Raw genomic sequence first — 27,878 nt, 5'->3', positions numbered from 1 at the left:
TACTCAGTAGTACTCTTCTCTACTTCACTGCTACTTCTGCTATAATCTACCATACTCTGTTGGACTCTACTGTAGCTGATGTTTTCTACTGTACTTTAGTGTATTGCAGTACTCTGGTTTACAGTAATCTTCTGTTCTCTATATCCCATTCTACTGTACTCTTCTGGAGTACTCTTCACTCTGTAAATCATCTCATTTCTCTTCAACAAACAAACTTTAAATTGATTTGCTTTTATAAAATTATTTTAAAATCATTGATGATTTCAGATTCTAAAAGTCTAAAATGTTGCTTTTTTCCTTCTAAATGAAGTTTTCTTCACCTAAACCTTTGTGAATAACATGTGAATTTCAGTGTTTCCCCCTCAAAAACAGTTTGATCACCAGCAGTCGGTTTCAATGCATGCATAAATATCATCATCGAGGTGTCAATATTAATTAGACACCGTCACAAACTTGTTTGTCCGTTTCATGTTTCTGTTGATGAATTTAACCATCACGTTTTTCCGCTATAAAGCCACAAACCAGCTCTGAGCTGAAACTATCACAACATAGAACTCCTGGTCTCAGGTCGGACTGATCTCCTCCAGAACCTGAATCAATCCCGGACCAGCCATGGACAAAGGTAAGACACGTCTGATAAAGACATCAGGAAAGATTTAGAAAGTGGAGATTAAAACTACCACAGACTGCAGTGACTGTGATAAAAGTTACCGTGGTAACTATTGTGGCGTCTGATAATGTTGCTGCTGCAAGTTTGATTTATAAAAAATGAAACAAAGTTAACATTAACAACCACAAAGTGATGCTGAGTCTTTACCCGTCTCTTCTGTCTGTTTCTCTCAGTTGTTCTCCTGCTGTCAGTTGTGTTCCTCGGCGTCTCACCTCAGCCAATCACAGACGGCCAGCGTATGTTCTCCATCGCAGTCAGCAGGGTGCAGCACCTCCACCTGCTCGCCCAGAGACTCTTCACCGACTTTGTACGTCTGTGGCAGCTCGCAGGGACACAAACTCGACAGAGGATCCCAGGCCCGGAGCTGTGTGTAACTCTTTGTGTTTCTGTGTGTTAGGAGAGCTCTCTGCAGACTGAGGAGCAGCGTCAACTCAACAAGATCTTTCTGCATGATTTCTGCAACTCTGACTACATCATCAGCCCCATCGACAAGCATGAGACGCAACGCAGTTCTGTCAGTATATGCGCCGCACAATGCAGGACAACACAGTGCATGTAGAAGTACACCGCACTCACAGGACTACACAGTACACCGCAGAGCTGCAAAGATGAGATATGCTACACATGATTAGACAGACGTTAATGATCAATGAGGGAAATTACTTTGTCACCGCAGCTTCGTTGCAAACAAACGTGAACATGAGAAAGATAAAATAAAATGAGATTAAAGTAAAATAAAAATAAAAAGTGTAATCAAAAGATTTACAGAATTAGCCTCATGAAAAAATACACAAAAATAGTTGGAGTAGGAGCATATCTGTAGATTGTGTAGTACATGGATAGTGTGTGTAGTAGTTGTAGTATTAATAGCAGTGTGTAGCATAAGTTAAAGGTTGTGTAGTATAAAGAATGGTTCATTTATTAGTAGTATTAGTGTTTGTAGTATGTATTTGTAATATTAGTATTGGTACTGTATGGAGTATCACTAATACTGTTTGTAGTATTAGTATTAGTAGTGTATGGAGTATAATTATTAGTGAATGTAGTATTAGTATTAGTGTTTGTAGTATTAGTATTAGTACTGTATTAGTGTTTGTAATATTAGTATTAGTACTGTATTAGTGTTTGTAGTATTAGTATTAGTACTGTATTAGTGTTTGTAATATCAGTATTAGCGCTGCATGGAGTATCACTATAGTGTTTGTAGTATTAGTATTAGTACTGTATTGAGTATTACTATTAGTGTCTGTAGTATTAGTATTAGTACTGTATGGAGTATTAGTATTAATGTTTGTGGTATAAGTATAAGTGTGTCTAGTTTTAGTGGTACTGTGTGTAGTATTAGTGTTCACTTATTATTGTAGAATGTGTGGTAATACTAATGATGTGAGTCATATTCGTAGTGTGACTAGTATTAGTAGTGTAGTGATAGTAGTAGCTTTAGTAGTAGTGTGCAGTATTATTGTGTGTGTAATGCATCAAAAACATCAAACACGGGAGGAATCAAGTCACGTGAGAGTACATGCTCTACACGCAGTACACTACACAAATACTGTAACCTACCCTTGTAGTACTCAGGTAAAGAACCTACAGAGCTGTTATCTGGTCCCTGTCTGGTCCCAGGTCCTGAAGCTGCTGTCTATCTCCTACCGACTGGTCGAGTCCTGGGAGTTTCCCAGTCGTTATCTGTCCGGAGGCTCGGCTCCGAGGAACCAGATTTCAATGAAACTGTCTGAGCTGAAGACGGGAATCCTGCTGCTGCTCAGGGTGAGAATACACACGAATACACACTGCTCCCGTCATCTCTAGACCAGCCGTGTGACAAACCACTTTATCCCGCAGGCCAATCAGGATGCGGCCGAAATCTTCCCTGATGGCTCTGCCCTCCAGCTGGCTCCGTACGGGAACTACTATCAGAGTCTGGGAGGAGAAGAGTCGCTGAGACGAACCTATGAGCTGCTGGCGTGCTTCAAGAAGGACATGCACAAGGTGAGGAAGAAGAGGAGAGTGACGTCATGGTGATGTGATGCTGCTGCTGACAGTGAGGATAATGATGCTGTTGTTTTCTGCAGGTGGAGACCTACCTGACGGTGGCTAAATGTCGGCTCTCTCCGGAAGCAAACTGCACTCTGTAGTCCTGACCCCTTTATGATACAGTTATGTGTGTTATCTTTCAATTATTAGCATTAGCATAGCCCTGGTCTGTGGTTTGTGGGTGGTTTTCTAATGTCACTAGAAACGATTGATCTCATACTGTCTTAAATGTGAAATAAAGTGTGTTGCATAGACTTGTGTTTTGTTTTTGTTTTGTTTTACCTGTAGTCCGACAGGATGACGCTTGTAGGACTGCCCATTAGTGATGTTCGTTATCACCGATTTTCTTTCCGATCTGATATTCAGGATGGTATCGCCGATACCGATTCGATGTGTCTGGTAAATCTAAATAAGTATTCTATTTCAAATCACAGCTTCATAAAGAATACAAGACAACAGAGTTATTTATTTATTTAAACACTTATGTGACATAATTTACTGTATATAAATATAGTATATAAAATATAAATATAATATAAATATAGTAATAGTAATATAATTTACTACTAGAACAACAACAGAGAAAAACAGAGGACACAGCCATACAACAAATGTGAAAATGCTTTCTCAAACAAATAAGTAGAATAATAAATTGTTTGACTATAAAGGACTACTATAAAATGAAAACTTGCATATTTATTCTGACACTGCTCTCCTCTTCTGTCCTCCTCATAATAAATGGCTCGCATTCTGTGTTGTGGTTTAAACCTGTGGTGTTTCACAGGATTTGTTATGTTGCCACAACTCAATAGTTCAGCTACTTTCCACCGTGTTCTTACGTTACCTCCGATGACTGAAGTATCGGAAGTATCGATATTTTTAAATTTGATAAACGATTTTAGAGCATAAAGACCTGGTATAGGCGGTATCGATATTTCAGTATCGATCCGCACATCACTACTGTCCACTTCTTCTTCTGTGTTTATTTTATTTGCCCGTCATCTTTTTTGTGGTGTTTGTAGGGAGACGTGTACAACCTGTTTATTGTTGATGGAGAACCAAGAAAATATTAAACTTTTTTTATTTTAGCTGATAATTTTGGAACATGTAGTCTTTGTGCTGTTAAACTGGGCTGAATTAAACACAAACATATTTGAATCATTATTATACTTACCCCACTGACAAAAAATAAGGTCATTGTAATAATAGAAACACATGCGGCTACACTAGGGGGCAGTATGTAGTTTTCGAGCCAACAGTTAACACGACGAAGAAGAAGAAACTCGTCGTTCATCTCCGCCTCGGCCTTTTACCCTCTTCGGGATTCTTCGGCTGTGTTCGGCTGGTAACGGTCGGTGTGTTCAAATGTTCGGCTGCAGCTCGGGACTGAAGTAAAGAAAGAACGAGAGAAAACAGGGGGACAGGCGACAGGAATAGATAGACGGAGTTTCGAGGCGGAATGACGGTGCTGCAGGAACCTGTCCAGGTAAAAACACATCTCCAGGTCGTTGTCATGAGCGAGGTGCCGAGTATTTATGAGCCAGTGCTGCGTTCTCTGTCTCGGCCTCAGCGGCTCGTCCAATCCGCGGTGAGAGAGCTGTCTCCCCGCTACAGGCCCCGCTGCCCGCCGCTGGAAACACAGGGCTATTTTTGGTGTTATTAATGTTAAAGTATTATCTTCACGCCTTTGTTTGGTCTGTCGTAGGATTTGGGAGTAATAAAATATCAATTCGCCGGCTAATACCAGCTTGGTTGCAGTTCAGATAGGTCATGCCGAATCCCTTTTAAAAACTGTCAGATTTAAGTTTTAGTTGCTATTGGTAAAAATAGACGTAGAGGAACAGCTCGTTCGGTTTTTTATGACATATTTGGTGCCACAAGTCGCTTCGGCATAGGTCTAAAACAAGTATTGGCTTTTAATCATATGCAAGACAGTGAAATTTGAGCATATTCGTCTGGTGATCCTCCTGTCTGATTGAGCTCGAAATGGACATAGGAGGTTTGGCTGGAGTAGCGGAAACTGTTATTAAAGTTTATATTTTACGGAGGCAGGACATGTGTGTTTTAATATATTCGTGCCGAATTTAAGAGTGGAGTCGGCCGAATGTTTAAAGGCCTGTTATATAGTTATGTTTTCTGTAGATGAGCAGGACGGTACCAAACCGCTGGATTTCAAATGGAGTTTTGAATTGCTAGCGTCGCTAAAACTGAAATGCTAACAGAGTTGTGTTAGCCAGCTAACGCTTTGGCTAACATTGAGATGAGCGCATTTAAGTCCGCGGGAATACGACTTCAACATCAGTAAGTGAACATAAGCAACTCGCGTGAAAAAAATCTGATGAGTTCGGTGTTAAGATCCGACCTCAGACCAGTGGCGGCAGGCTAAAGTTAACCAACAGCTGACTAGCCTCTCGTTGCTAATGCAGGCTAACGCCAGCTAGCTGCCGGTCAACATGAACAACATTAGCTGTGAGCCTCCGTGTCAATCAGTCAGCCAACGTTTAACATACTCATGTTAAATGCTCAGTCAAAACGGACATCTTCTGAATGAATGGAGTTGTTTTTGATGGCAGCAGCACAACAAAATGACCCGTGTTGACATGCAGCTCAGCGAGAAGGTGTCAGCTCAATGTCTCATAAACAACTCATGTTTCTTTAATCACTGGTCAGTAGATGCTCTTTAAACGCAAGGCTGCTGGCTTGCTGCTAACCACCCATAACCATCTGGATTTAAACAGGCAGCTGATCTCAGGGCATCTCACCTAGTCACAGCCCTTTACATGGGATCTCTGCTTGGTGGATTGAGTGTATTGGTGAACCCATTGACAACAATATGTTGTGTTTATTAGGGATTCAGAGAGTTCGGTTTGTGACCCCCATGCTGTGGAAGCTGCTTCCTCTGCTTTTTACTGTGTAGAAATGGAGCGTGCTGCTGGTGAAGCGTATCCAGCACAGTTGGCTGTTCTGAAACCATCAATGTCAGGCCCTTACAGCGTGAGGATGAACCTGACAATCACTCGCATGGTGCTGGTGTTAATTAAGTCTACACTATGTACACAGCACTCCAGTGTGTGAGAGTGTACTACAGCTGATTCACATGATGTAAACAACCACAACTGTAGGTCAAATTTTGTCAGACCAACAACAGATAATGTCTAAATGTTCTCCCACATGTAATGAGTTGGTAAATATTAACCATATCTTGGTACGAGATCACTGCATGCACTGTGATGTTTTGATTGACACCTCACTTGACCCAACAGAAAGTCCTGTAGCCTGTACACAGATTATGGCTGTTGCCTCCCAGGATCATAATAATAAAAAAAAATAATATAATAAAATAATAAGATTTTACTGTAATAATAAAAAGGATATAAAATGAATGTATTTAAACATTTTAGCAAAGTTATCACAGTTTACTGGCAGCCAACACATACCTGTACAAGGTTATAGGGGCTGCGCTTTACAAACACTTAGAGCTGTTTCATTGTACAAAGGAACACATTAGCAAGCACAAACACTGCAATTTAAAAGTATTTGCATCCCTCAGAATTGTCCACATTTCTGCATAAAAAAAATAGTCAAAACATCAGTGTATGATGTCCTGACAGAACGTTTCAACGGAAACTGAAATATTGTCCCCTTGTGTTTGTTTTATTGAAGAAAATGTATTAATTGTGCATACACAGATGCCTAATGTTGTGTAGATCTCCCTTGTGCTTCCAAACACTCATCAGAGAATGGACATGAGCTTTTTGAGGGTGTCCTGTGGTGTCTGGCGACAGAGTGTTGTTAGTGGAGGCCTCTGTGGATCAGACTCGTTCCGGTGCATCCCAAAGATACTTGATCAGTTTGGGATCTAGAGATCTTGGAAGCTAGGTCAACTCCTTGTGCTATTTTGCATGTTTTTTTTTAATTGTTCCTAAACTGGTTTTGTGTGTCTGCCTGTGTGATCGATGTATGCTTTATTGACCGACAGGTTTTTACAGTGACACTGCTCTTTGACTAGAAACATTTCAGTGAAGTATTTCAGGGGCACGCAGCATTTATAACAGAGCTTATGACAGTGTTGTTTATTCAGTCTGTCTGCCTATCAATCCCATTTTGCTGCAATGAAATGGATGAAAGGAGACAAACAGACAAAGGTCTTATTCCTTCCGATACTTAATTTGCGAGGGAAGAAGATCACAGTGTAATCGGAGCACTCATGACCAGAGGTTCAGAATCGCAATAAAAATCCGATTGTGACGGTGCTTCTGGTGACTCCCACAGAGAGTCAACATGGGGGGTGGTGTAGTCATGTTTAAAAGCAGACGCATAAACAGATGGCAGATAACTGTGCTGAGTGCTGCTTAAAATTATCAGTACTGTGGTTTACCTTAACCAGTTTTAGTTTAAGACCGGCACTCTGTAACAGCTTTCGGGGCCTATATGATGTTAAGTCTGTTCTCTCTGTGCTCAGGCTGCAGTGTGGCAGGCTCTCAACCACTACGCCTACCTGGACGCTGTTTTCCTTGCTGAGAGACTCTACGCTGAAGGTAACATCTGTCTATTTGTATGTCAGTGAGGTCAGACGAGTCTCTCCGCCTATAGGTTACATGCTGATCTGTCTGTCAATGTGTCTGTCTGCCAGTGAGGTCGGAGGAGGCCCTCTACCTGTTGGCTACATGTTATTACCGCTCGGGGAAGCCATATAAAGCGTACCGGCTGCTGAAGGCTCACAGCTGCTCTACGCCACAGGTCCGATTCCTGCTGGCGAAGTGCTGCGTCGAACTCAGCAAGTGAGTGAATGTAGATGTGTTAATATTAAATGGAATCTATTGCAATGCCTCGTTTTTCTGTTTATTAATGACGGTTTTTAAATGATACAAAAGAGAATATAGATTTGTCAATGAAACGTCTACTTTCTTGAAAGGATCGATGGATATCGTCAATGAAATGTATTCAATGGTCCTCTCTGTCTCAGGTTGGCTGAAGGAGAACAGGTTCTGATTGGTGGAGTGCTGAACAAACAGAAGAGTCAGGATGACATCATCACAGAGTTCGGAGACTCCGCCTCTTTCACGCTGTCGTTACTGGGACACATCTACTGGTAAAGAACCAGTCCTCCCAGACGGCAACTTGTGTTTCTTTCACATATTGATCACTGATAATTCTGTCTCTCTTTCTCTGAGCAGTAAGACAGATCGTGTCGCCAAAGGCTCAGAGTGTTTCCAGAAAAGTTTAACTCTCAACCCGTTCCTCTGGTCACCTTTCCAGAACCTCTGTCACCTAGGTAACTAACTGACACAGCTACCTGCTGAGTCATGGTTTAGACCAAGTGATCATGTGGCTTAAAGGGTTATTATGTATTTCAGGAGAGAAACCAGATCCAGATCAGGTCTTCAGGTTGTCTTCTCTACAGAACTCCTCGATAGCCCCACCCCCTCCATCCGTAAGCCCCGCCCAGAACCCCTCCCATCGCCTCGACACTGCCCTAATGGAGACGCCGCAGGACACGTTGGTGCGCTACACAACCATTACTGCAGTTTGCCCCGAACATTACTGATGTTTTCCAGGTTGATAATCGGATTAAATTTCGTTCTTGTTTTTCAGGAGTTGAATCGCTTGAATCTAGAATCGTCTAATGGAAAGCTGACATCTGATTTGTCAGTCTCCTACATCGACTCCTCCCTCATCTCCCCAGAGACCGGGTCCTTATTGGGCAACACGGTTTCCATGGCGTCAGCCGGTTCTCTATTGGCAAAACAGAACAAACCCAAAAGTGGGCGGAGTTTACTGGGAGGGCCTGCCGCCCTGAGCCCTCTCACACCAAGGTGAGTACAACACAGACACAAGTCAGTCTGACGACTTTCTCCCAAATCTGAGAGTGTGTCAACGCGTTGATCTTGATGATCTGACTCTGTGTGTAGTTTTGGCATCCTGCCGTTGGAGCCCAGCCCTGGAGACCCTACATATCTTCAGAACTATTCAGCTTCTATGGAAACACAAAGTACAGCTCCAAGCAAGAAGGTACACAAACATGCACATGTACTACCAAACATAGTCTCTGAGATCCACGTCTACACAAAAATGTTTAAACTGTGTTATGTTGTACAAAGCTGTGTTCACATGGTCACTGAAGTAAAGAAAGGTTGTTTAAAAACTTAAGCAATCAGCCTTATTGATCAGTGGATTTCTCTTCTATGCATTGAAATAATTATCCAGCAGGGGGCACTATGCAGGATGTTACCAATAAAAGACCCGTGGGTTGGTTTACCTCCCTCCTATCACTTCCACTTTCTCATATTTATACTCGCTCTCAGTCTGTTTCCAGAATCAGTCAGTCGAAGTCTGTCTTCAGTCAGAGTGGCAATAGTAGAGATGTTCTCCCCATCCCCTTCAACCAATCACAGACCTCTGCACCACATACCAGGTAAGCTACGCCGTGTCCGGAGTCACGCCTTTGTTTACTTACTCACCTCCCAATAAACAGGAGGCGCTGGCAGTCATCGTTATTTTGCTGTCTGTTAGCTATTGACTGGTTTTCATTGTTGTAAAATCTACGCTGTGTGTGGTTGTTAGCAGGAAGTGATATCCAACTATTTTTTTGGTGTTGTCTGGGCACGTCTGACGGCAACGTATAGTGGATAAATTCACATGCTGTGGTAGTATCTATTGATTTTGGATACAGCATGTTTTATCGCCTGTTGTAGGAGTGTGTTTTGACCTCTTTATATCAGCTGGTTCTCAGAAAGACAGGGCGACAGTCGGCTTATATTGATGTAAGTTTCTTAGATCTGTTTGTCTGATGGCCTGTCTTTCTCTCAGTGGCTCCCCTCAGGTCCTCAGCCCCAGTATGTCAGGTCCTCCAAATGTTCAGCCCAGAAGAAGCTCTAGACTGTTTACGAGTGCCAGCTCTACTGCCAAGGTACTGTGGCTCTACGTTGCATACACTGACGTATTCCGCTCGTTGTGTTATATTGTACTGATCCATTTCTCCAATGTTGTCTCTGCCCCTGTAGGAGAACAGTAAAAAGTTAAAGATGAAGTTTCCAACGAAGATCCCGAATAGGAAAACTAAATGTAAATCAGCAAAGACGACAAACAGCAGCAACCTCAACGAGAGTCTAGACATCCTGAGACTGGATTCCAGTCTTAGTTTACCGGACACTAAGATCCCCCAGTACCAAAGGGCTGCAGCAGGTATTACAAATACTACTTCCGTCATCCTGTCTGGCATGTATCTTGTTTCTGGTCCTGGTAGCAGCAGGCTAAGTTAGGTAGCACACTTCCCACAAGCCACGTGTGAAATCTCAAAATAATCTCCCCTTGAGTTCTGACAGTGTTCCAGTATCTTACAGGGTTTCATGAGTGAAGCCAGCTCAATTCGCCCTAATGTGTCTTTGATTTAGAGCTGGACAATAAATGGACTTACTGTGTTTTTATCCACCATCAAGTAATAGACCCACAGTTTCTCACTTTGCTGCGTTTTATCCGTGTCTTTTATAACTACAGGCTAAGGATACAGATACTATCAAAGCAACTAACAAGTAGGGCTGCTGGAGGTCACACTTGTACTATTTTTGTATTACCCACCACCAAGATCTTCTGGCATTACAGATCACATTTGTTGGTGCTGAGAGGTGAACTAAGCCTAAACCCAACCAAAGCCTGTTCTGTGTTGAACCCCTATAATCATCACAGGAAATGGTTGAAATGTACATTTTGAGTCCATGAACTGGTTTTGCACAAATATAATATGTAGTGTTCTGTAGGTTATGTCATATACCTACTATCGATAGTAGAAGTCAGCAAAATCTTTTTATTTTTCGAAAGGAGAAGCGGTAATTATTCTTTCGTGCCTGCTAGTATTCGGCGATTCAAGACAAATCAGTGTTTACGTGCACCGCTAAATCGAGCAATAACCAGATGGATAATCAATTAAGGCATAAAGATGCCAGAGAAAATCAGTTTCTAATTGCATTATCTGTGTGTCTTAAACAGATAAGGAGAACTCAGATTTTAGTTGGAGTAACAGTTTTACATGCACTTTAATTGTCCAGTTAAAGTCGGATTAAGGCAATATTTTTTTTTTATTTATTTATTTTTTTTCCACTTGCACGTGAACGTACTGTATAACAAGAACAGGTGCAGCCGCTTCCATGATAACATATCATTCTTCAACGTGCATTAAAAAAAGCTCATCTTCATTGTATGTTGAGTACATGTCGGGACTCTGTGTGTTCAGACAGTGTGATGGCGTTGCTACGGGAACTGGGCCGTGGTTACCAGGCGCTGTGCACGTACAACTGCAGAGAAGCCATCAGCATCCTGACCTCCCTCCCTCCTCAGCATTACAACACCGGCTGGGTCCTCACTCACATCGGCAGGGCCTACTTCGAGCTGGCCGAGTACACGCAGGTAAGTCATCGCGCGTGAAGCGCGCCGTTAGCCGAGCCGACGCAGTCGCGCGTTCCGCGGCGGCTTTGTCTTTTCCCGCTCATGTCGTCATTGTCACGTGGTTGCGTGTTTGCAGGCGGAGCGGCTCTTCAGTGAGGTTCGTAGGATCGAGTCGTATAGAGTTGAAGGCATGGAGATTTATTCGACCACACTGTGGCACCTGCAGAAAGATGTCGCACTGTCTGCTCTGTCCAAAGACTTGACGGACATGGACAAGAACTGTCCCGAGGTGAGAACTGCGGCTGTCCGGACTCTCTGGTCCGGTTGGGTGGGTGATGAGTTAACGCTGTGAAGTGAATATCTGATCGACTCTACCTCTCTATCTCAGGCCTGGTGTGTTGCAGGAAACTGTTTCAGTCTGCAGAGGGAGCACGACATTGCCATCAAGTTCTTCCAGAGAGCTATCCAAGTGAGTTGGGTGGGAAGTCAACTGGATTTTAGTTGTTTCTAGTAGTTATTTAAAATAAATTGGCAACCTTTTTCATCTTTCATGACGTATGTATGTGATGTTAGTGTGATTAAGAACATCTAAGATAATGACACTCAACCCCCTCCCCTGCTACACAGTCAACTTGGCCACAGTTGAGTATGTTCACTATGAGTGTGAGAATCCATCTAGGAAATAAGTACTGGTTCTTGACTTGGTCCCAGCCTTACCCACTGTTACCATGGTTACTGTAAGGATAGTTACAAAATTAGGTCGCACGACTCATTGTGGTCCGTGACCTGGAGGGGCCAGATTTTTCCGTCATTTGATGTCTGCCTGTCTTTCTCACTTTCCACCTGTCTGTCCCTCTGTTCCCGTCCCTCAGGTGGACCCAGGTTTTGCGTACGCTTACACTCTGCTGGGACACGAGTTTGTCCTGACTGAAGAGTTGGACCGGGCCCTCGCCTGCTTCCGAAATGCCATCAGAGTCAACAACAGACACTACAACGCATGGTAACAAACATCCCTAATAGAGTATGAGGCAGACGTGATCAGTATATACTGTATGTACCACATACATCATAGTTACTGCAGTATCTTCTGTATGTGCCATATGTATCCACATATTTACATTTGGGTGCAATTTTTGTAATTTTATCTTTGTATCAAAAGCTCATGGCCCAGACATATATGGACCCGATAAGATAATATTTGAAAATACAAAGTTGATCTTAACACGTGTGTCAGTGTTCAGCCTATAATACTGTGTGTGTGTGTGTGTGTGTGTGTAGGTATGGTCTGGGGATGATTTACTACAAACAAGAGAAGTTCAACTTGGCAGAAATCCACTTCAAGAAAGCGCTGAGCATCAACCCTCAGAGCTCCGTGCTGCTCTGTCACATCGGAGTGGTACGTTAGCACACGGCACCGTTCACTCAGCAGACATGCTCTGTTAGCACCGAGCTAATCCCATCAGCAGCCGCTTTATGAGATGTGTTTGTTTGTAGCATCCTCTACTGGTGACGGGAGCTCTGTCAACGTGCAGCATTATTCCCCCGCCTGTAATACGACAGTAACACTGTGAGTGTGTGTGTGTGTGTGTGTGTGTGTGTTTCTGTAGGTGCAGCATGCGTTGAAGAAGTCGGATGCAGCTTTAGAGACTCTGAACAGAGCGATTGGGATTGACCCAAAAAATCCGCTCTGCAAGTTCCACCGAGCATCGATATTGTTCGCCAATGACAAGTACAAGGTAATTGTAATGAATATATATTGAGCAATATAAACAAACAAAGGTCATGATTACCAACCAGTGAGGGGAGCTATTTGCTAAAAATGAGTAAAAGGTGGTCGGTGCTGCTTTCTTTAACCCACAGACTGGTATGACCTACTGAGCTTATATATAAAATATATAACCAAGCAGTTTACCTGGTATTAAATAGGTCATTGTAGATGTATACTGCCACACTCAACATTGGTTCATATTAATTATTTTATTTTAATACAACTGATTTATTTCTTTTAATGTATGCAAGTGTAACAATATAAAAGTCAGAGGGGCCACTTTTCTGTTTTTGATCATTATAAGTTAAAAACATTTTCATAGTTTTTCATTGGCCTGTCTGGCTTGCTGCCAGTGTTGCCATGACAACATGTCTGCCTGTCATTCCTCTCCATAGGCGGCTCTTCAGGAGTTGGAGGAGTTGAAGCAGATTGTTCCCAAAGAGTCTCTGGTTTACTTCCTCATCGGGAAGGTAACAAACATCAGCTGATCCGCCGTGACCTTTGTGTTGACTGATGAATGCTAATTAATGCTCTGTTCAGGTCTCAGTGTCACACTTAGATCTGATCAAAACTGAATGGAGATGTGGATCATTTGTGTTCATCAGTACCGTCACAAATAAGCAGATTAGTCCCACTTTAACCTCCACCTGTCTCCGCCTCACCCTTACATTTCTTCCAGGTGTACAAGAAGCTTGGTCAGACTCACTTGGCTCTGATGAACTTCAGCTGGGCGATGGATCTGGATCCAAAAGGAGCAAACAATCAGATCAAGGAAGCCATTGATAAGAGATATCTGCCTGAGGACGAAGGTATCAGTGATGATTAATGTTGCAGTCAGGTTGTCAGTCAGAAGCTGACTAGTGGGTTTGTGCAGAGGGTGGATGGACTGCTACTTTCATTATTGTCCAGTGACATCACATCACATTTTCACAATGATTACACATTGGAATTTATACATAACTCGACTAGAGTTGCTCATAAAATTACTTCAGATAGCATCAGTCCATATCCTCCAATCAACCTACATTGTCCTGTGTCTGTCTCCCTTACCTGTCTCACCCGTGCGTCTCTGTGCCTCCCCTCAGCGGCAGAGGTGGACGACAGCCAGGACAGCAGCATCATGACGGACGCTGACGACACGCAGCTCCACACGGCCGAGAGCGACGACGTTCTCTAACCCCGCCCCCCTCCCTCTAACCCCGCCCCCCCGTTCAGATCCACCAGAGGAGTACTGTTGCTAGGCAACACCCTGACAGACAGATCTTGAGTTTAGCTCCACCCCTGCCCTCCTCCCTGTTCTTTGCTTGGCTGAAACAGACTGCTGCTGCCCTGAGGCCCCGCCCCCCGTCCCCTTTCTCTTCCTGTATGTCATCGAGCTCATCCTCTGACATCAGCTGTTTTTTATGTTCTTTTTATCATCCTTATGGAAATAAATAAAAACATGTAAACCCTGCACATCGATGTCTGTCTACTTCCTGGTGTGTCACCTCTGGGCCAAGTGAGGTATGTTTTTGTGTGGTTGTAGATGCTGTGCAATACACAATTAGACTTAAAGGCGTATGTACGTCGCTTTAAAAATTGTTACAGGAATGAAGAGTGTTTCTCATGATGAAGGTGACTTCATCATCATGATCAATTATAGAGAGAAAATCAACAAGTGACAACGACAAAATGTTGATCTGATGAAGATCCACAAACTTTAAACACATAAAAAGTTTTGCCTGACCATTAATTCAAAACCAGACTTTATTGGTCATTTGAGACGACCAGTTATAAAATCCAAGGCTTCACCTTATAACCACTGTGAGACTTCTGCAACAGTGGGCAGATCTGTATCTAAGCCACTGTAACTCAGTCTGAGATCATCACGGTTCACTTCCACAACTTGTGAAGATCAAATCTAAAATATCCTAATGGTAATATAGGAAGTTGGGACTTGACAATGGGCAGAAGAGGAGGACAATTCCAGGACTGAGCCCATGAGAACTTGAACTAGACACAGCATCTGTCATAACATGGTCTTCTTATGATGATGAATACAACCATGTCAAGTTATTATGAGGTCAATGAGTTCCCATTTGTTGAACGAAAACTTTCGAGCGATTATGTGTGTGGCCATGTACACAGTCTACAATGTTTTAGTGAGACGACAAACTGGTCAGAACCAAGAGAAACTTTATTGGTCCAGAGCACTTTAACAGTTGACAGGCAGAGAGAGAGATAATGGTTTTGGCACCTAGTATCAAACTGCATTCTGGGTAGGTTTTTCACTGATGGGAGTTGTTGGGAGCAGGGGGTCATCATGGGGCTTTGAGAAACACAGAAGTGATGGCGATTGGCGGAAAGAGGCGACTTCAGAGAGAGGCTTTCTTCGATTGGAGGGATTTTATGAACAAAGCTAACGAATAGGCTGGTCCAGGCAAGTTAGCAATTAGCATGCTTTAGTGCATTTTCTGCGTCTTCAGAGTCAGATCAGATGATGGATCTCAGCTTCTTCTCCTCAGGGAACAACTTGTTTAAGCTCATAACCTCCTCAAAGAACCATCTCTCTGACCCTGTATTCAAGACCTCCAAAATCTAATCTCTGCCTCCGTACAAAGAGATTTAAAATCTGTTTAGCCTAGCTTAGCACAACGACTGAAGGAAGATGGAAAATTGCCATCCACCAGCTATGAGTCTGCTGAACCAACATGGGCAGTTGTTCTCTCTTTTAATGGAGCTACGCTAATATTTTCATCTTGTATGCAGCGTCTGTGCTAAACTAGGCTAAAAACATGCTGGGTGTATCTGGATTAAACTGTTCATCTGGAGCACCTGGCTGACTGTTATGTGGTTTAGCTGCATTCAGTTAAACTTTAATATCATAAAACCTCTCCGATCTTTGGTGTGAAGTGAATGTAATATGTAATGAAGAAAAAGGCAAATTGATGACTTCTTTTTTTTTCTTTCTTCCATCAAGCAGTTTCCTTGGTATCAGAGGGGACGGGGGCTTCAGGCACAGGGGTCATCCAATCACAGGCCTTGTTTGGCGAGGGAGGCGGACACCTGACAGGAAGAGGAGGTTTTCATTAAGGTGTGTTGCTTTGTGTGGTTTTAAGTCATTTCTTTTAACGGGTGAATCTCTCACCTCGTCGGCCAGGGTGTCGAGGGGCGTGGCTTCAGCAGCGTTAAGACTTCCACGGGAGGAAGTGTTGCTAAGGCGAGGGCTGGAGTCGGCCTGAACGACGATGTCGGCACCGTGGTCGGTTCGGGCTTTGGCGGTTTCTCTGAAGGTCAGTTTCTGACTCTCAATCTGTGAACATACATAGGGTGATATTTGACCAGGATGTGCCCTTTAAGTCAAATGTGCGACACTGTCACAATTAGGAACATCCTGTCTCAAAGTGATGCTGAAAAAGTAGCGCATGCAGTTGTTTCTTCTCCTCTGGACTACCGTTATCCATTAGCCACAGGTTGTCCACATAGCTCTTTAAAAAGCACCCAGCTGAGCATTAATGGAAGCTAGCAAAAGAGATCCTGTTTCTTCAATTTCAGCTTCTCTTCATTAGCTTCCTGTACAATTCAGAATAAAAATTTTAATTATTCTCCTTACATGCAAGGCCAAGCTTCATCACATGCTAAAAACCTCATAGTACCTCATAGCGTCACCCCAAGACAATGCTTTTCTCTCAAAGTGAAGGCGAACACACTCCCCTACGTACTCCTGATGTTAGCCTCTTTTATTTGGTAGCTATACAATATATAGTTTGGTCTTGGCGTGTACCTTCTTCTTCCCTCCTCCCGGCACATGAGTGACGTTCTCCAGGGAACCGACTTTAGACTGAACGGTTTTGAAATCCACCTTCTCTGACTTTATCTCCACCTTCCCTCCACCTGAGAAGCAGAGAAACACGAGGCAGAGCTCTCACCGATCAAGTCAGCAGTGCATTGTTACGGCCTTATCAGCTACAGGAGGTAGATTACAGTCTGCTGTATTCCAGTTGATAAAAACATCAGCGGTAGGTGTAGCTCTATGCACGGCCATGAAATATGAACCACTGGTGTGATGGAAGTGTTACCTGGTTTGTAACGGATGTTGTCTTTGGAGCCGCACTTTGACGCCACATTAGTGAGATCCAGCTTCTTGCTAACAATGTGAACCTGCAGACAAGCGGTCAGTATTTAGCTGAGTCGAGGTCTGTCATATCAGACGAGGATCGGGGTCCTCACAAGTGCAGAGGGAAAGATGTGCGCTACCTTGCCCCCTCCGGGTGTGTGTTTGAGGTTCTCCGTCGATCCCACCTTTGACTTCACGTTGCTCAGGTCGGGCATGGGGTGGGAGGGGAGTGGGGCCGTCCGTCCACGAGCAGAACCAGGGGACCTGGGAGGGGTCCGGACCACTGCCACCTGGAGGACCAGTTTTACCAGTTAGAACGCCACAGCAACTACTGAAGAGAACCACAAGGTCAATAATCAATAATCTTAACCCTAACCCAGGACTAGTGACAATCCACACCTGCAGCATCGTGTTAACTACAAACACCAGTTAAACCCCAGAAACTATTACCAGTGAATCTATGGGGATTCATCAAAACCAAACAAGTATGCTAATTTTGGACTTTGGACTTCAAAAGTTCACAGACCAGAGACCACAGCATGACCATTCTGTAGTTGGGACAGCAGTTCACTTGTTGAGGCCATAGACTGTATATAAATATGGACAATGCATCCCCACTTCCTTGCATTGGCCAAACTGATGCTACTTTCCTTTGGATATGGGCGGCAGCATCTTGTGACTTTGGAGGCAGAATCTGCATGGTCCGTGAGAGGAACCACCTGGAGCCGTGATATTGATTCCCCAACTGCACTTCCTCCAGACCCATTGTTTAAATAATGCTACACTCTGCTCTACCTCCACCAGTTACAAAGAAATGTTGGATTATACATTGTACTTATTTTTTAAAATTTTCTATCTGAACTAAAATTGATGCTTGAGTATGCATCAGTAGTATATTAGCTACCTAAAACATCTGAAACTATCCTTGGAAAAAATGTATTTGATATGTGCCCAAGTCCCACCCACTAACATGGAGGGGGTGGAGCTTATGGTGTACTGACAGATGTTGGCAATAACATTTATGGATGTGTTAATGGTGATAATAAGTGATTTATGGGGCACATCCGCCTCATAGGGTTACTGTATCTAACATGGCGCCCATGATTTGAGCTGGCCAGACTCTATGTAATACAGGGCTCTGTTTGGCTTCATTTCAAGGAGCTGTTCTGTTGTCCATATTTATACAGTCTGTGGATCAGCCCTCACCAAAATGCATTCTGAGATACCCGGACCACACTTGATCAGATGTGTACTTCAATACTTCAAATTGGAAACAGAAGTTGGTGGTTTCCATTCATCTCCCTGATCTGGACAGGACTAAGTGTGCCAAACAGCTGTGCTCGTTTGAACCCAGAGAGAGTCCGGTGCTCGTACCTTCTTCACGTCTTTGTTCGGAGTGGACGAGCGGCTGGCAGGAGAACGACTCCCTGGACTGCTGACTCCGTCGACCGACTCTGACAGACAGACGGACAGGAGAGGTCAGAAACGGCTCAACTGCTCAGGTCAACAGGTGGGACAGCTGGTGCGGCGTACCTGTACTCTTGGCTGAGATCAGCTTGGCTGCTCTGGCTGCTCCGGCCGTCTTAGAGGCCTGGACACACGCACAGTTACAAACGACAGGTGAGACAGTCGAGCTCCGCCCATCAGATATGTTACTAGTTTTGTATCAATATGTTGGTTGTTATTCTTTTTTTGTTTTACCTTCATGCTTTCGTCAGCTGCTTTTGCTGTTGGGGTGGGAACAAAAGAGGGGGAGACTGGTGACGGCAAACATCAACTGTCTTGGAATCAGCCGCAGCAGAAACACGTCCCAAGTAATAATCAATAATCAACCAGAGAAACACTAACTAGGGTCTGAAAATCAAACTTCAGGTTTGTGTTACTGATTATCACTAATAAACTCGTGCTGCTGCGACTGAATCTGATCACATGAGTGGTTATGTCGCTGTGTTAGGGAGCAGCAAACGGAAAAGACAAGCAGAGGTCAGAGGTCAGAGAGAGAGAGAAAGAGTGACGGTCAATCCGTTTCCGTGACAGCAACCCAGGAGGTTAAAGAGGAAATGTCCAGTCTGTGTCACCTTCAGCTTCGGACAAACGTAAATATATACGCAATGCTCCTTTAACATCTAGAAATATGACACAGAGGAGAAAAGGGAGGAGAAGAGGCGTGATGGGAGGGGGAGGTAAAAAAAAAAAATACAAAAAAAAGAAGGCGAAAAGGAAAAAAGAAGAGGAATGCAACTCAGGTGGATAGAGGGAAGGAGGTGTTAATAGGGTGAAGGGAGGGAAAGAAGAAAAATAGGAGGAGGCGCAAGCTACAGATGAGCGAGAAAGAGGACGGGGACGGTGGAGGTCGAGCAGGAGGTGGAGGGAATGTGTAAAGTGCGCAGACAGTTGGTATGAAGGACAGACCTTTAGTCAGGGGAGGAGGAGCGCTTGGTTTCTTAGCTGGCGCAGCCTGTTTCAGAGGAGAGCTGCTTGTTTTCTGGCTGGGGACAGCCGCTGTGGGTGGAGCTCTGGTTCTGGAGGGAGGAGCTGCAGCAGGACTCAGACCTCTTCCCTCTTTGCTGGGTCCGTTGGTCATAGGAGCGCTTGTTTTACTGGAAGGGATCTCCAGGTCTGCTGAAGACGGAGGAGCAGGGGGAGTTTGGTGGGTCAGTGTGTCGGGGGTCTCCGCCTGCTCCTCGGCGTGTTCCCCTGGGTGGGAAGGAGCGCTTGCCTTACCGTCAGGGATTTCCACAGACTCCACCTGCTCCTCCTCAGCTGACGTCACCGCTCCTCCTTTCAGCTGCTCCTCCTCTCTCTCACCTGCGGCTTCTTCCTCCTCCATCTCCTCCTCATTCCCCCTGTCCATCCTTTCTTCTACCCCCTCCTCTTCATCAGCTCCTACTGGTGGTGTCTCTGGTTGCTCCTGTTTCTTCACCTCCATCCCTCCATCTCCTCCTCCTCCTAGCTGACCCTCTTCTGTTTTCATTGTAGATTCCCTCTCCTCTTTCGCCTCCTCTCTCTCTCCATCAATCGTGTCATTCTCCTTCTCTTCCTGTTCATCTCCTCCCACTTTGTCCTCCTCCTCCTCCTCCTCCTCCTCTTGTGACGGAGGAGGTGTGGTGGTCAGAACCTCCTTCTCTTTGACTCCCTCTTCCTCGCTCATTTCTTCCTTTTCCTTTTCATCATCTTTCCGTTCCTCTTTTGTCAGCTCTCGCTCCTCTCTTTCGTCTCCAGGAGAAGGTGTGGAGGAGGCGCAAGGAGTCTCCAACTGTTTTTCTTTCTTGTCTTCCTCTTCACCTACTAGCTGCTGCCCCTCCTCCTCCTCCTCCTCCTCCTGTTTGGTCTTTGTCTCGGAGTGCTGCTCTTTTGGCTCATCCTGCTGCTCGTCAGTGCTGCTCTTCGGCTGGTCACCGTCCTCTCCCTGAACCTCCTGCTCTTCCCTTTCGCTTCCACCTGGGTATTTGTCCAGAGACCTGACAGATGCCTGGTCTAATGGAGGAGGAGGAGGAGGAGGAGACAATAAGGAAAGAAGTGGAGGACAAAGATGGAAGAGGACAGCAGAGAAAGAAAGTGTAGAACAATTTAAAGAGGAGGAGAAAAGAGACAGAGGCAGACAACAGGAGGAGAGGGGCTCCAGGCTAGAGATCAACCGATACCTGCATTTTTTACTGGTATCGGTAAAGGCCGATACACAGGTGCATTCGCCAATACATATACATACACACATACAACAGAAACACATGCCGGAGACACTGTGGACACTGGACATGTGCAGCCCATACATTTCCCCTCCCCATTCTTGTGCTTTATCTCTTTTTACTTGAGAGCCTTAAATATTCTTTGAGTTCAATAAATGTTTATGTTTTTGGTTAAATTGAGACTTGTAACATTTGTTATCATGTCATTGTATCATTTTTATCATGTAAATTGAGGGTGAAAGTGTAGTATCGGCTCCACATATCGGCTCATGGCTGATGTAAACAAAAAAAACAACAAAAAAAAACGGTATCAGTATTAGTATCGACCCCGAAAAATCCATATCGGTCCATCACTAGTCCAGACAACATCACAGATGAAGGAGGCAAACTGAGTCTGACAGGAGTCAGTCTGGGAGGAGGAGTCTGTCTGGGAGGAGGAGTTAATTTTAAAGGGAGGGGTCTATCTAAGGCAAGGAGTCATTGTGAGGGGAGAGGAGTTCATCTGAGAATAAAAATCCAAGTGAAAGCAGGAGTCTCAGCTCACACCGACTCCTGCTTTCACTTGGATTGTAGGAGTCAATACAGGAGGAGGTGTCAGTGTAAGAGACGTGAAAGGAAGTGGACACCTTATGAGAGGAGTCTGACAGGAGTCTGTGTAAGAGGAGTCAGCATGAGGAGAAGTGTCAATCTGTGAAAATTTGTGTCTTTCAAAGGGAGGGGTCAGTCTAGAGGGAGGAGCCTGTCTGGAAGGAGGAGTCCGTCTGGAAGGAGGAGTCAGTGTGAGAGGAGGAGGAGTCAGTCTTCAGGGAGGAGTCAGTGTGACAGGAGGAGTCAGTCTAAAGTTTAATCAGTTTCATCAAACACATCAGAACTGAACTCATTGACCATTGATTGACGGCCTCAGTGACAAACCTCCCATCATCTTCTGAGCGTCCTGGGCGGACCCGTCTCTGAGGGGGGCGCTGTCTCCATCCATCATCACTGAGGAGGGGAGAAGGAGGAGAGCACCAGAATGGAGGGGAAATGGGGAGAGGAGAGCAACATGTGGAGGGATGGGAGGCCAAGAGAGGGCGGAGAAGAGAGACGAGGGACAAGAGGAGGAGGTGGAAAGGAAAGAATGAAGAGTAGAAAAAGAGGAGAGATGAGGAGGGAATGAGGGGAAGCGGGAAAGTGGTGGAGAGGAGCAGAGGAGTGGTCAGTGAGCATGCTCAGACACAGAATCAATCCTCCATGATGATGATGATGATGATGCAGCAGCAGCAACACACAAAGTCCTTTAAAATCTACCATCACCTCCTGTCTACACCTCCTCCACCTGCCCGCGCCTCCTGCACCTCCTCTGTGTGTTAGCCTGCGGGCTAGCGGCGGAGCGGGCGGTGACAGACGGTTACGGAGCGGAAAAAAAAAAAAAAAAAAAAAAAAAAAACCACCGCTGCCTCCCGAGAAACCTCCCGAGGCTGCGGAGGACGAGGAGACGCGGAGGCCGGGACCCAGATGGAGGACAGAGGGAGGACGCCTGCCTGTGTCTTACCTCCTGTCTGCTGCTTCTGCTGCTGCTGATGTCCGTCTGTCTGCTGCTCCACCCTGACGCCGCTCTGAGAGGGAGGGAGGGAGGGAGGCTACTGCATGCTGGGAGGAGGCTGCTGTTGCCATGGTGACCCGCTGCATCCCTGCGTCGCGATGGAACGCGGAGGACGAGAGGAGTCACCGGAGCTTCCGTTTGTTTCAACGTCCAGCCACGAGCTGACGAGCCTCCTCCTCCTCCTCATAAACGGTCATCTTCTGTCTCACCCGGTTTGATCAGATGCACAGGGGCGATTCTAGGGTCAGGGATTTAAGGGTGTTTGAATGCCAAACTCCTGTGTCGCAAAGCTATCTCTCTGCAACTGGAACAATAAGTGCAAAGCACACTTAAAGGTATGAAGGTGAATAAAGATAGGCGACCCTGCTTATCATTCCAGCTTTGTGTTTTTGGCAAATAACCCCCCTATTTAGGACAAAGTTAAGTGCATACTGTTTACGTGAACTTTTTGGAGCTTTTTGACTGTGTTGGTTGAATCCTATAATGACTTTTATCAATGAAATCAGGAGACAATTATTGCATGCAGCACTTACTCAAACACAACTCCTTTGCAGAGCTCTGATTGATTCAAAAAGCTACTGCTGTCCAGGAGTGTTAAAGGGACAAGAGACAACATCATTCTTTGGGAGAGCTAATCTACTTATATATTATGTTTAAACCACCACCACCACTTTCTACTATCGTGCTCATGTATTTTTGTCATCTTATCATAAACAACTCTTATTTTTAGGGGTCCTGGGACAAAATTTATGGATGCTTGAGCTCCTAAAAATGGGCTAGACACACCCGTGGCTGCTGCTGGTAGATAGACTTTAGAAAAGCACAGTAAAATCGTGTTTTTATGTAAATCTGTTTACCTGAACCTATGTTAGTCTGTCTCTGATTGTTTAGTTGTTTTATCCATTTTTGTGAGGACATTGAATACGTGTTAAACCAATGTGCGTGTGAATGTAAATATAGAATATTCAATTGTATTACTATTTTTTATTGATGATTTAATCTTTGAATGATAATAATGATAATACTACTACTACTACTACTAATAATAATAATACAGTATATTGTTTTTGTTGCTGCGGCTGCATGCTCTCCGCCTGTCCACTAGGTGTCAGTGTGCCTCTGTGAACAGAGCCGCATAGCTATGACCTGAGAAGATACTTTGCTGGTGTTTGTAGAAACCTGAGCAGAAAATGAAAATGAATTCAAACAGATTTTTTTTTCTTTTATCAGTGTTTGTGTACATTCGAGATCCTTCTTGTCATGCGATCATCCTGGCTTTTATCTCAGAACTCCATCTATTCCCCATCTACTTATCAACCAGTCAGTCAAAGTTGACTTTTTTCATTTGGTTGTTTTAATTTCACATCTGACTACATCCGCCAGAGAGTAAACAACATTAATTATTACTCAGTTCTCCTGTCTGTGCTGCACCTTTACTCACCACCAGGGGAGCTCACTGCTTAATTCTCAGAGATCAAATCTCCACTGGCAACAAAACTCGATTATCTGTGTAAAATCTGTCACTTACTCTGTAAACTCAGTTTATCTGACAGCTGGCTCCGTACTGGCAGATACAGACAGACTGGAGAGGACAGTACAGCCGGACATCTGACTGAATTTGAGTTCCTTCACCTCAGCTGGTGCCACCTTGACCATTTACAGAATCTGACGTCAAGTTTACTCTAAACTGCAGATGAACCATTAAATACAGAGTAACTCATATGTGACTTGTTTGTGAATCATCCTCCATCCAGTGCCGGGAGAACATTCTTAAACGTGTTGATGACAACTACCATTTCCAACATCATGTCTCTGTTCTCCATGAATAACTAAAGTTAAAATTCGCTGCCGCTGAATCACTGATGTTAGTGAGTTGCCATGTTTGATAAGGTCATGTGAGAAAAACATGTGCTGTGATCTGATCCCACAGATGTACACAAATGGGGCATACGCAAGCTGTTTGCCTTTACGTAGAGAGTGCTCTTTGTTGATATTATTTATTTAACAGTTGAATGACTGCATCTCCCTGCATCAATGTATCCTCATATATCAGGAGCCTAATAGCATAATTGCCCAAGTTGTTTTTGACTTGCTGTTACAATATCAATGAAACTACCAACATGCTTGTTTTACGAAAGATACGACGGCAATTATGCAATAGGCTAATAGGTCAAAATACAAGGAACCCCTCTGGACACATTATTTGTTACATATCTTTTCCCCCTGACCGAAGAGAAATGCTGAGCACCCTCCTCTTGTTGTCAAAATTTCATCAATTCCAAGTATACAAGTGTCGAGTTTGGTAGTTTGGACTTTTGTGACAATACGGTCATTCTGTAACTCTAACAGCCAACAACAGAGTGCTTAATGACTCCCATGAAATGCATTCTGGGACACCTGGGTGACCCAAGTCCACACTAGGGGCATTTATTAAAACACATTCTTGTCCCTACTGTTCTTGCGGACTTGTGAAACATCATCATTCACAGTACTGTCTTTTTTTCTAGGACACATTGGGAGGTAATTTGTTCAGACTTGGCACAGCCAGGTATCCCAGAATGCATTTTGGGGACATCATCAAGTACTCTGCTGCTCCAGTTACACAATGACCGAACGGTGTCCTCAGGCCTGTATTTCAGAGTGGAGCATGTCAATTGTAAACTACCAACTTCATGTACTTGGGGTCAATAAGCGCCTTCGGCCAGTTGCGTTCTTTGAATTTGAACAGTAGTTGTGTACGGTGATGTTTCATAAGAACACAAATACAGACAGGAACTCGTAGTCGGAAAAATCCTTGGTCTCATTCTTCTTCACAAACAGTGGATAGAAAAGCTGAACTTCGTAATGCTGTTTTTTTTTTCACTTCAATCCTTCTATTATTAATGGTATTGGGACTTAAGTTGTTGAAAAACAAACAGTAGGACAGATTTAAATTTAGTGGCAAAACATAACAGTTGAACATGGAGATTAGCAGCATTAGTTTTAATCATAGGCTTTAATAGCATCTAAATTGTAAAAATAATTTAAAAAATAGGGAGGAGCTGTTGCGCGACTGACTGTACCAACAGATCTGAAAAGCAGTTGAAAGTATATTTTACAGATATCTTCAACTGACAAAGAAAAGAAGAGTAAATGGAGTGGTTCATTGCGAAGAAACAACTGGATCCAGGCACCGAAACCTGGTGTTGTGGTTCACATTTAGTGTGAGGTAATATTAATTTATGCTGTAGTTTTTGATGAATTCATACCTTAAGTTACGTTCTGGAGGGCTGTCAGATAAGTTTGTAGATGTTTGTAGATGACTTGGGTCAAACTAAAACACTAAAGTACACATCAAATAATTTTTGTGGTGTATTGTGTGTGGTTAGTTTGTATATTGATTGCTGTGTATTGGGTGAGTGCCATTCACGTTATGAGCCATGTATATGATTTTTTTTTTATTATTGTCAACCATGTCAACAGGGCCATAAAGCTGTCCTGTGGGACTGTGAGAGTTGGATAGAAAAAATTTAAAGTTTTATAAGTATCATGTATAATCCAACATTTCCCTGTAACTGGTGGAGGTCGAGTGGAACGTAGTATTAATTTAACGAAAATGCGAGTGAGTGGCTAAAGAGGGGTCGGGTCATCGTTAGCATGGCCCCACTCTCAGACAGACTCTGGCTCCAAACTTGTCCATGTTTATATAGAGTCAATCATTTAAATCCCTAATTCTGTTTTTACATCTATTTCATTCATTTTTTTTGAACTGCTCTGTTACTGGTTGTTTTTACATCTCCTGGCTGATATCAGAGCCAGTCATCAAACTGACTGAAGCAAACATCACACACGACTTCAATCTAATTAATCTTTTGTAAGTAATTTAAAAGAGAAAAACAGTTTTGTGATTCAGAATAAGTGCTGGCTGAACTTCAGTCATCACAGATAAAAGCTCTTCAGATTGATTGTGTTTATTCAGGGATGTTCACACTCTGCTCTCAGTAACATAAATGTGTGATATAAGAGTTCAGCGTAAGCAACTCTTTTTTCTTGTTTGCTCACCTTGGAAGAAGAAATCAAGTCTCCTTTGTTTCTGGTTGTCTCAGCAACAGCAGCTCATAAACAGTGGAGCAGCTAACGAAGGCTAACGGTCTCAACTCCATCACAGGGACTTTATATTCAGTCCCCATGACGACAGGGATATCTGACAGGCTGATCAGTCTGTTTACATCGTATTCGACCTTTAGACCGACAGACGGGCGACAGGGATGGAGAAGAGAGGCAAAAAGAAGGAGCAGACACTTTGATTTTTGGTTTTTCTCCTGTCTGTGTGGCTGAATTATTTAATTGTTTTTCTTTTCTGATCAACTTTCCCAATTGGATATCTCTTTATAGAAACCTCTCAATCTTCATTGGTGTTTTGATGTGTTTGTCCTGAAAACGTCCAGCACGTCTCCACGGGTTCAAAACTTGGACCATCTCAGATTGATTATAGCATTCTATACAGTCACTTTTATTGGCTCTTCTGGCATTTCCTGTTTTATTTTGTACTCAGTTTTCTTGTTGAATTGAAATTTGACTTCCTGTCTTTCTGCTCCTGCCTCTGTGATCTCACTCACCTGCCCTGCCTTGTGTCTTTTGTCTGCTTGCTCCTCCCCTCCTTGGTCTCACCTGTCTCTCGTTATTCCATCAGCCCTCGTTTGTGAGTACATATATAACCCTGCCTTTCCCTTTGTCCTTTGTCAAGTTGTCCACTATGTTACCCCTGTTCTGCGACCCCTGTCAAGTCGCTGTTGCACTTTCTTCTGTGCTGTTATCCTTTGCTGTGAATTCACCTGTGTGTGTGTTTCCATTCAATTCCCTCCCCGTGTTTTGGGGTTTTCTTGGTTTTTAGATTAAACCTGCTATTGAATCTGTGTTTGTTTGTGTACCCCGCCGTCCCTGCAGTTCCTTTTGTTCCCTTGATTTTTTACTTCTGATTGAAGCAATTTTGAGTTCCCACCCCTGCCCTCCCTCTGTGTCTTGCAGTTGGGCTCTACTGCTACATAACCGTGACAATGGGGAGGTTAAAAAAGTCTTTTTTTTTTTTTTTTTCCTTTTTGCTGTTTGCTTTGAAACATGCTTCATTGAAAATCTATCAGCCGATTATCTTGTTTTATATGACCTTACGTTCTGGGAACTATCACCAGCAAACAAACCATTGTAGCCACTGTCTCCTGTTTCCCTGCAACTGACTGAAAATAAATGTACTGGAAATAAAGTGAAGAGTGGTTTTTCAGGACACTGATTTCACAGCAACATCCTTTGTTTGTGTTTCCTTTGTCCATTTAATCTTTTAACACTTCATATTTTATTTTGACGTTCTTTCATTTCTGTCAGTTGCCTGCCTTTTTGTGTTTTCCTGTTTTTTTTCTCCCCAGTGGTTGTCATTACCTCACCATACGTTCTTAATAATCCTGCAGTTTTTTTTACAAATGAATGCCAGCTTCCATTCCTTCGCTACATCCCTGAGGTGCTTACTTTCTGATCACAGTGGTCAAATCCAGTGTTTGTATGAAAACCCTTCCCAATAATCAAGTTGGATTACTTAAATCCCAATAGCAAGAATACACGCTTTGCAAATCAGGAATTGAACTTCACGAATAACTGAGAAAGAAGGATGGATGAAGGATTTTACCCAA

At 43.7% G+C, this 27,878-nt stretch overlaps 3 protein-coding genes across 3 annotated transcripts; 2 read left to right on the top strand and 1 right to left on the bottom strand.

The window, feature by feature from the left end:
- The first annotated feature begins 535 nt into the window (after window positions 1-535).
- On the top strand, window positions 536-2,958 carry gh1 (growth hormone 1). Its single transcript, XM_047570845.1, has 6 exons — window positions 536-622; window positions 844-977; window positions 1,068-1,184; window positions 2,294-2,437; window positions 2,513-2,659; window positions 2,743-2,958. Exons 1-6 carry the CDS (start codon window positions 613-615, stop codon window positions 2,803-2,805), a joined length of 615 nt encoding a protein of 204 aa, XP_047426801.1. The 5' UTR covers window positions 536-612; the 3' UTR covers window positions 2,806-2,958.
- Window positions 2,959-4,002: 1,044 nt separating this feature from the next.
- Window positions 4,003-14,309, top strand: cdc27 (cell division cycle 27). Its single transcript, XM_047571670.1, has 20 exons — window positions 4,003-4,190; window positions 7,167-7,242; window positions 7,338-7,485; window positions 7,671-7,796; window positions 7,882-7,979; window positions 8,062-8,207; window positions 8,300-8,520; window positions 8,617-8,716; window positions 9,010-9,119; window positions 9,515-9,614; window positions 9,709-9,889; window positions 10,935-11,107; window positions 11,223-11,375; window positions 11,475-11,555; window positions 11,959-12,086; window positions 12,365-12,482; window positions 12,694-12,822; window positions 13,250-13,324; window positions 13,534-13,663; window positions 13,940-14,309. The coding sequence occupies exons 1-20, from the start codon at window positions 4,164-4,166 to the stop codon at window positions 14,029-14,031; spliced, it is 2,412 nt and encodes an 803-aa protein (XP_047427626.1). The 5' UTR covers window positions 4,003-4,163; the 3' UTR covers window positions 14,032-14,309.
- Window positions 14,310-15,012: 703 nt separating this feature from the next.
- maptb (microtubule-associated protein tau b) lies at window positions 15,013-22,643 on the bottom strand. Its single transcript, XM_047571671.1, has 11 exons — window positions 22,168-22,643; window positions 21,549-21,617; window positions 19,363-20,427; window positions 18,652-18,677; window positions 18,484-18,541; window positions 18,325-18,404; window positions 17,091-17,240; window positions 16,913-16,994; window positions 16,618-16,727; window positions 15,982-16,146; window positions 15,013-15,899 (listed from the first exon to the last, which is right to left on the bottom strand). The coding sequence occupies exons 2-11, from the start codon at window positions 21,613-21,615 to the stop codon at window positions 15,867-15,869; spliced, it is 1,836 nt and encodes a 611-aa protein (XP_047427627.1). The 5' UTR covers window positions 21,616-21,617; window positions 22,168-22,643; the 3' UTR covers window positions 15,013-15,866.
- Between the last annotated feature and the right edge of the window lie 5,235 nt (window positions 22,644-27,878).

The sequence above is a fragment of the Mugil cephalus genome, chromosome 20 (genome assembly GCF_022458985.1).
Source record: "Mugil cephalus isolate CIBA_MC_2020 chromosome 20, CIBA_Mcephalus_1.1, whole genome shotgun sequence".
Lineage (NCBI taxonomy): Eukaryota > Metazoa > Chordata > Actinopteri > Mugiliformes > Mugilidae > Mugil > Mugil cephalus.
Note: the sequence above shows the minus strand (reverse complement) of the source record. Positions and strands in the feature narration are given on the sequence as shown.

Bases quoted from the DNA above. Each gene is read 5' to 3' on its own strand.
- maptb (XM_047571671.1), bottom strand. From the start codon at position 21,615: ATGATGGATGGAGACAGCGCCCCCCTCAGAGACGGGTCCGCCCAGGAC. The intron at 20,428-21,548 runs GTTTGTCACTGA...CTCCTCCATTAG, and splicing joins CGCTCAGAAGATGATGGGAG to ACCAGGCATCTGTCAGGTCT. The intron at 15,900-15,981 runs GTGAGAGATTCA...TCTTCCTGTCAG, and splicing joins TCGACACCCTGGCCGACGAG to GTGTCCGCCTCCCTCGCCAA.
- gh1 (XM_047570845.1), top strand. The intron at 1,185-2,293 runs GTCAGTATATGC...GTCTGGTCCCAG, and splicing joins ATGAGACGCAACGCAGTTCT to GTCCTGAAGCTGCTGTCTAT. The intron at 2,660-2,742 runs GTGAGGAAGAAG...TGTTTTCTGCAG, and splicing joins TCAAGAAGGACATGCACAAG to GTGGAGACCTACCTGACGGT.
- cdc27 (XM_047571670.1), top strand. From the start codon at position 4,164: ATGACGGTGCTGCAGGAACCTGTCCAG. The intron at 8,208-8,299 runs GTGCGCTACACA...CTTGTTTTTCAG, and splicing joins AGACGCCGCAGGACACGTTG to GAGTTGAATCGCTTGAATCT. The intron at 9,890-10,934 runs GTATTACAAATA...CTGTGTGTTCAG, and splicing joins GTACCAAAGGGCTGCAGCAG to ACAGTGTGATGGCGTTGCTA.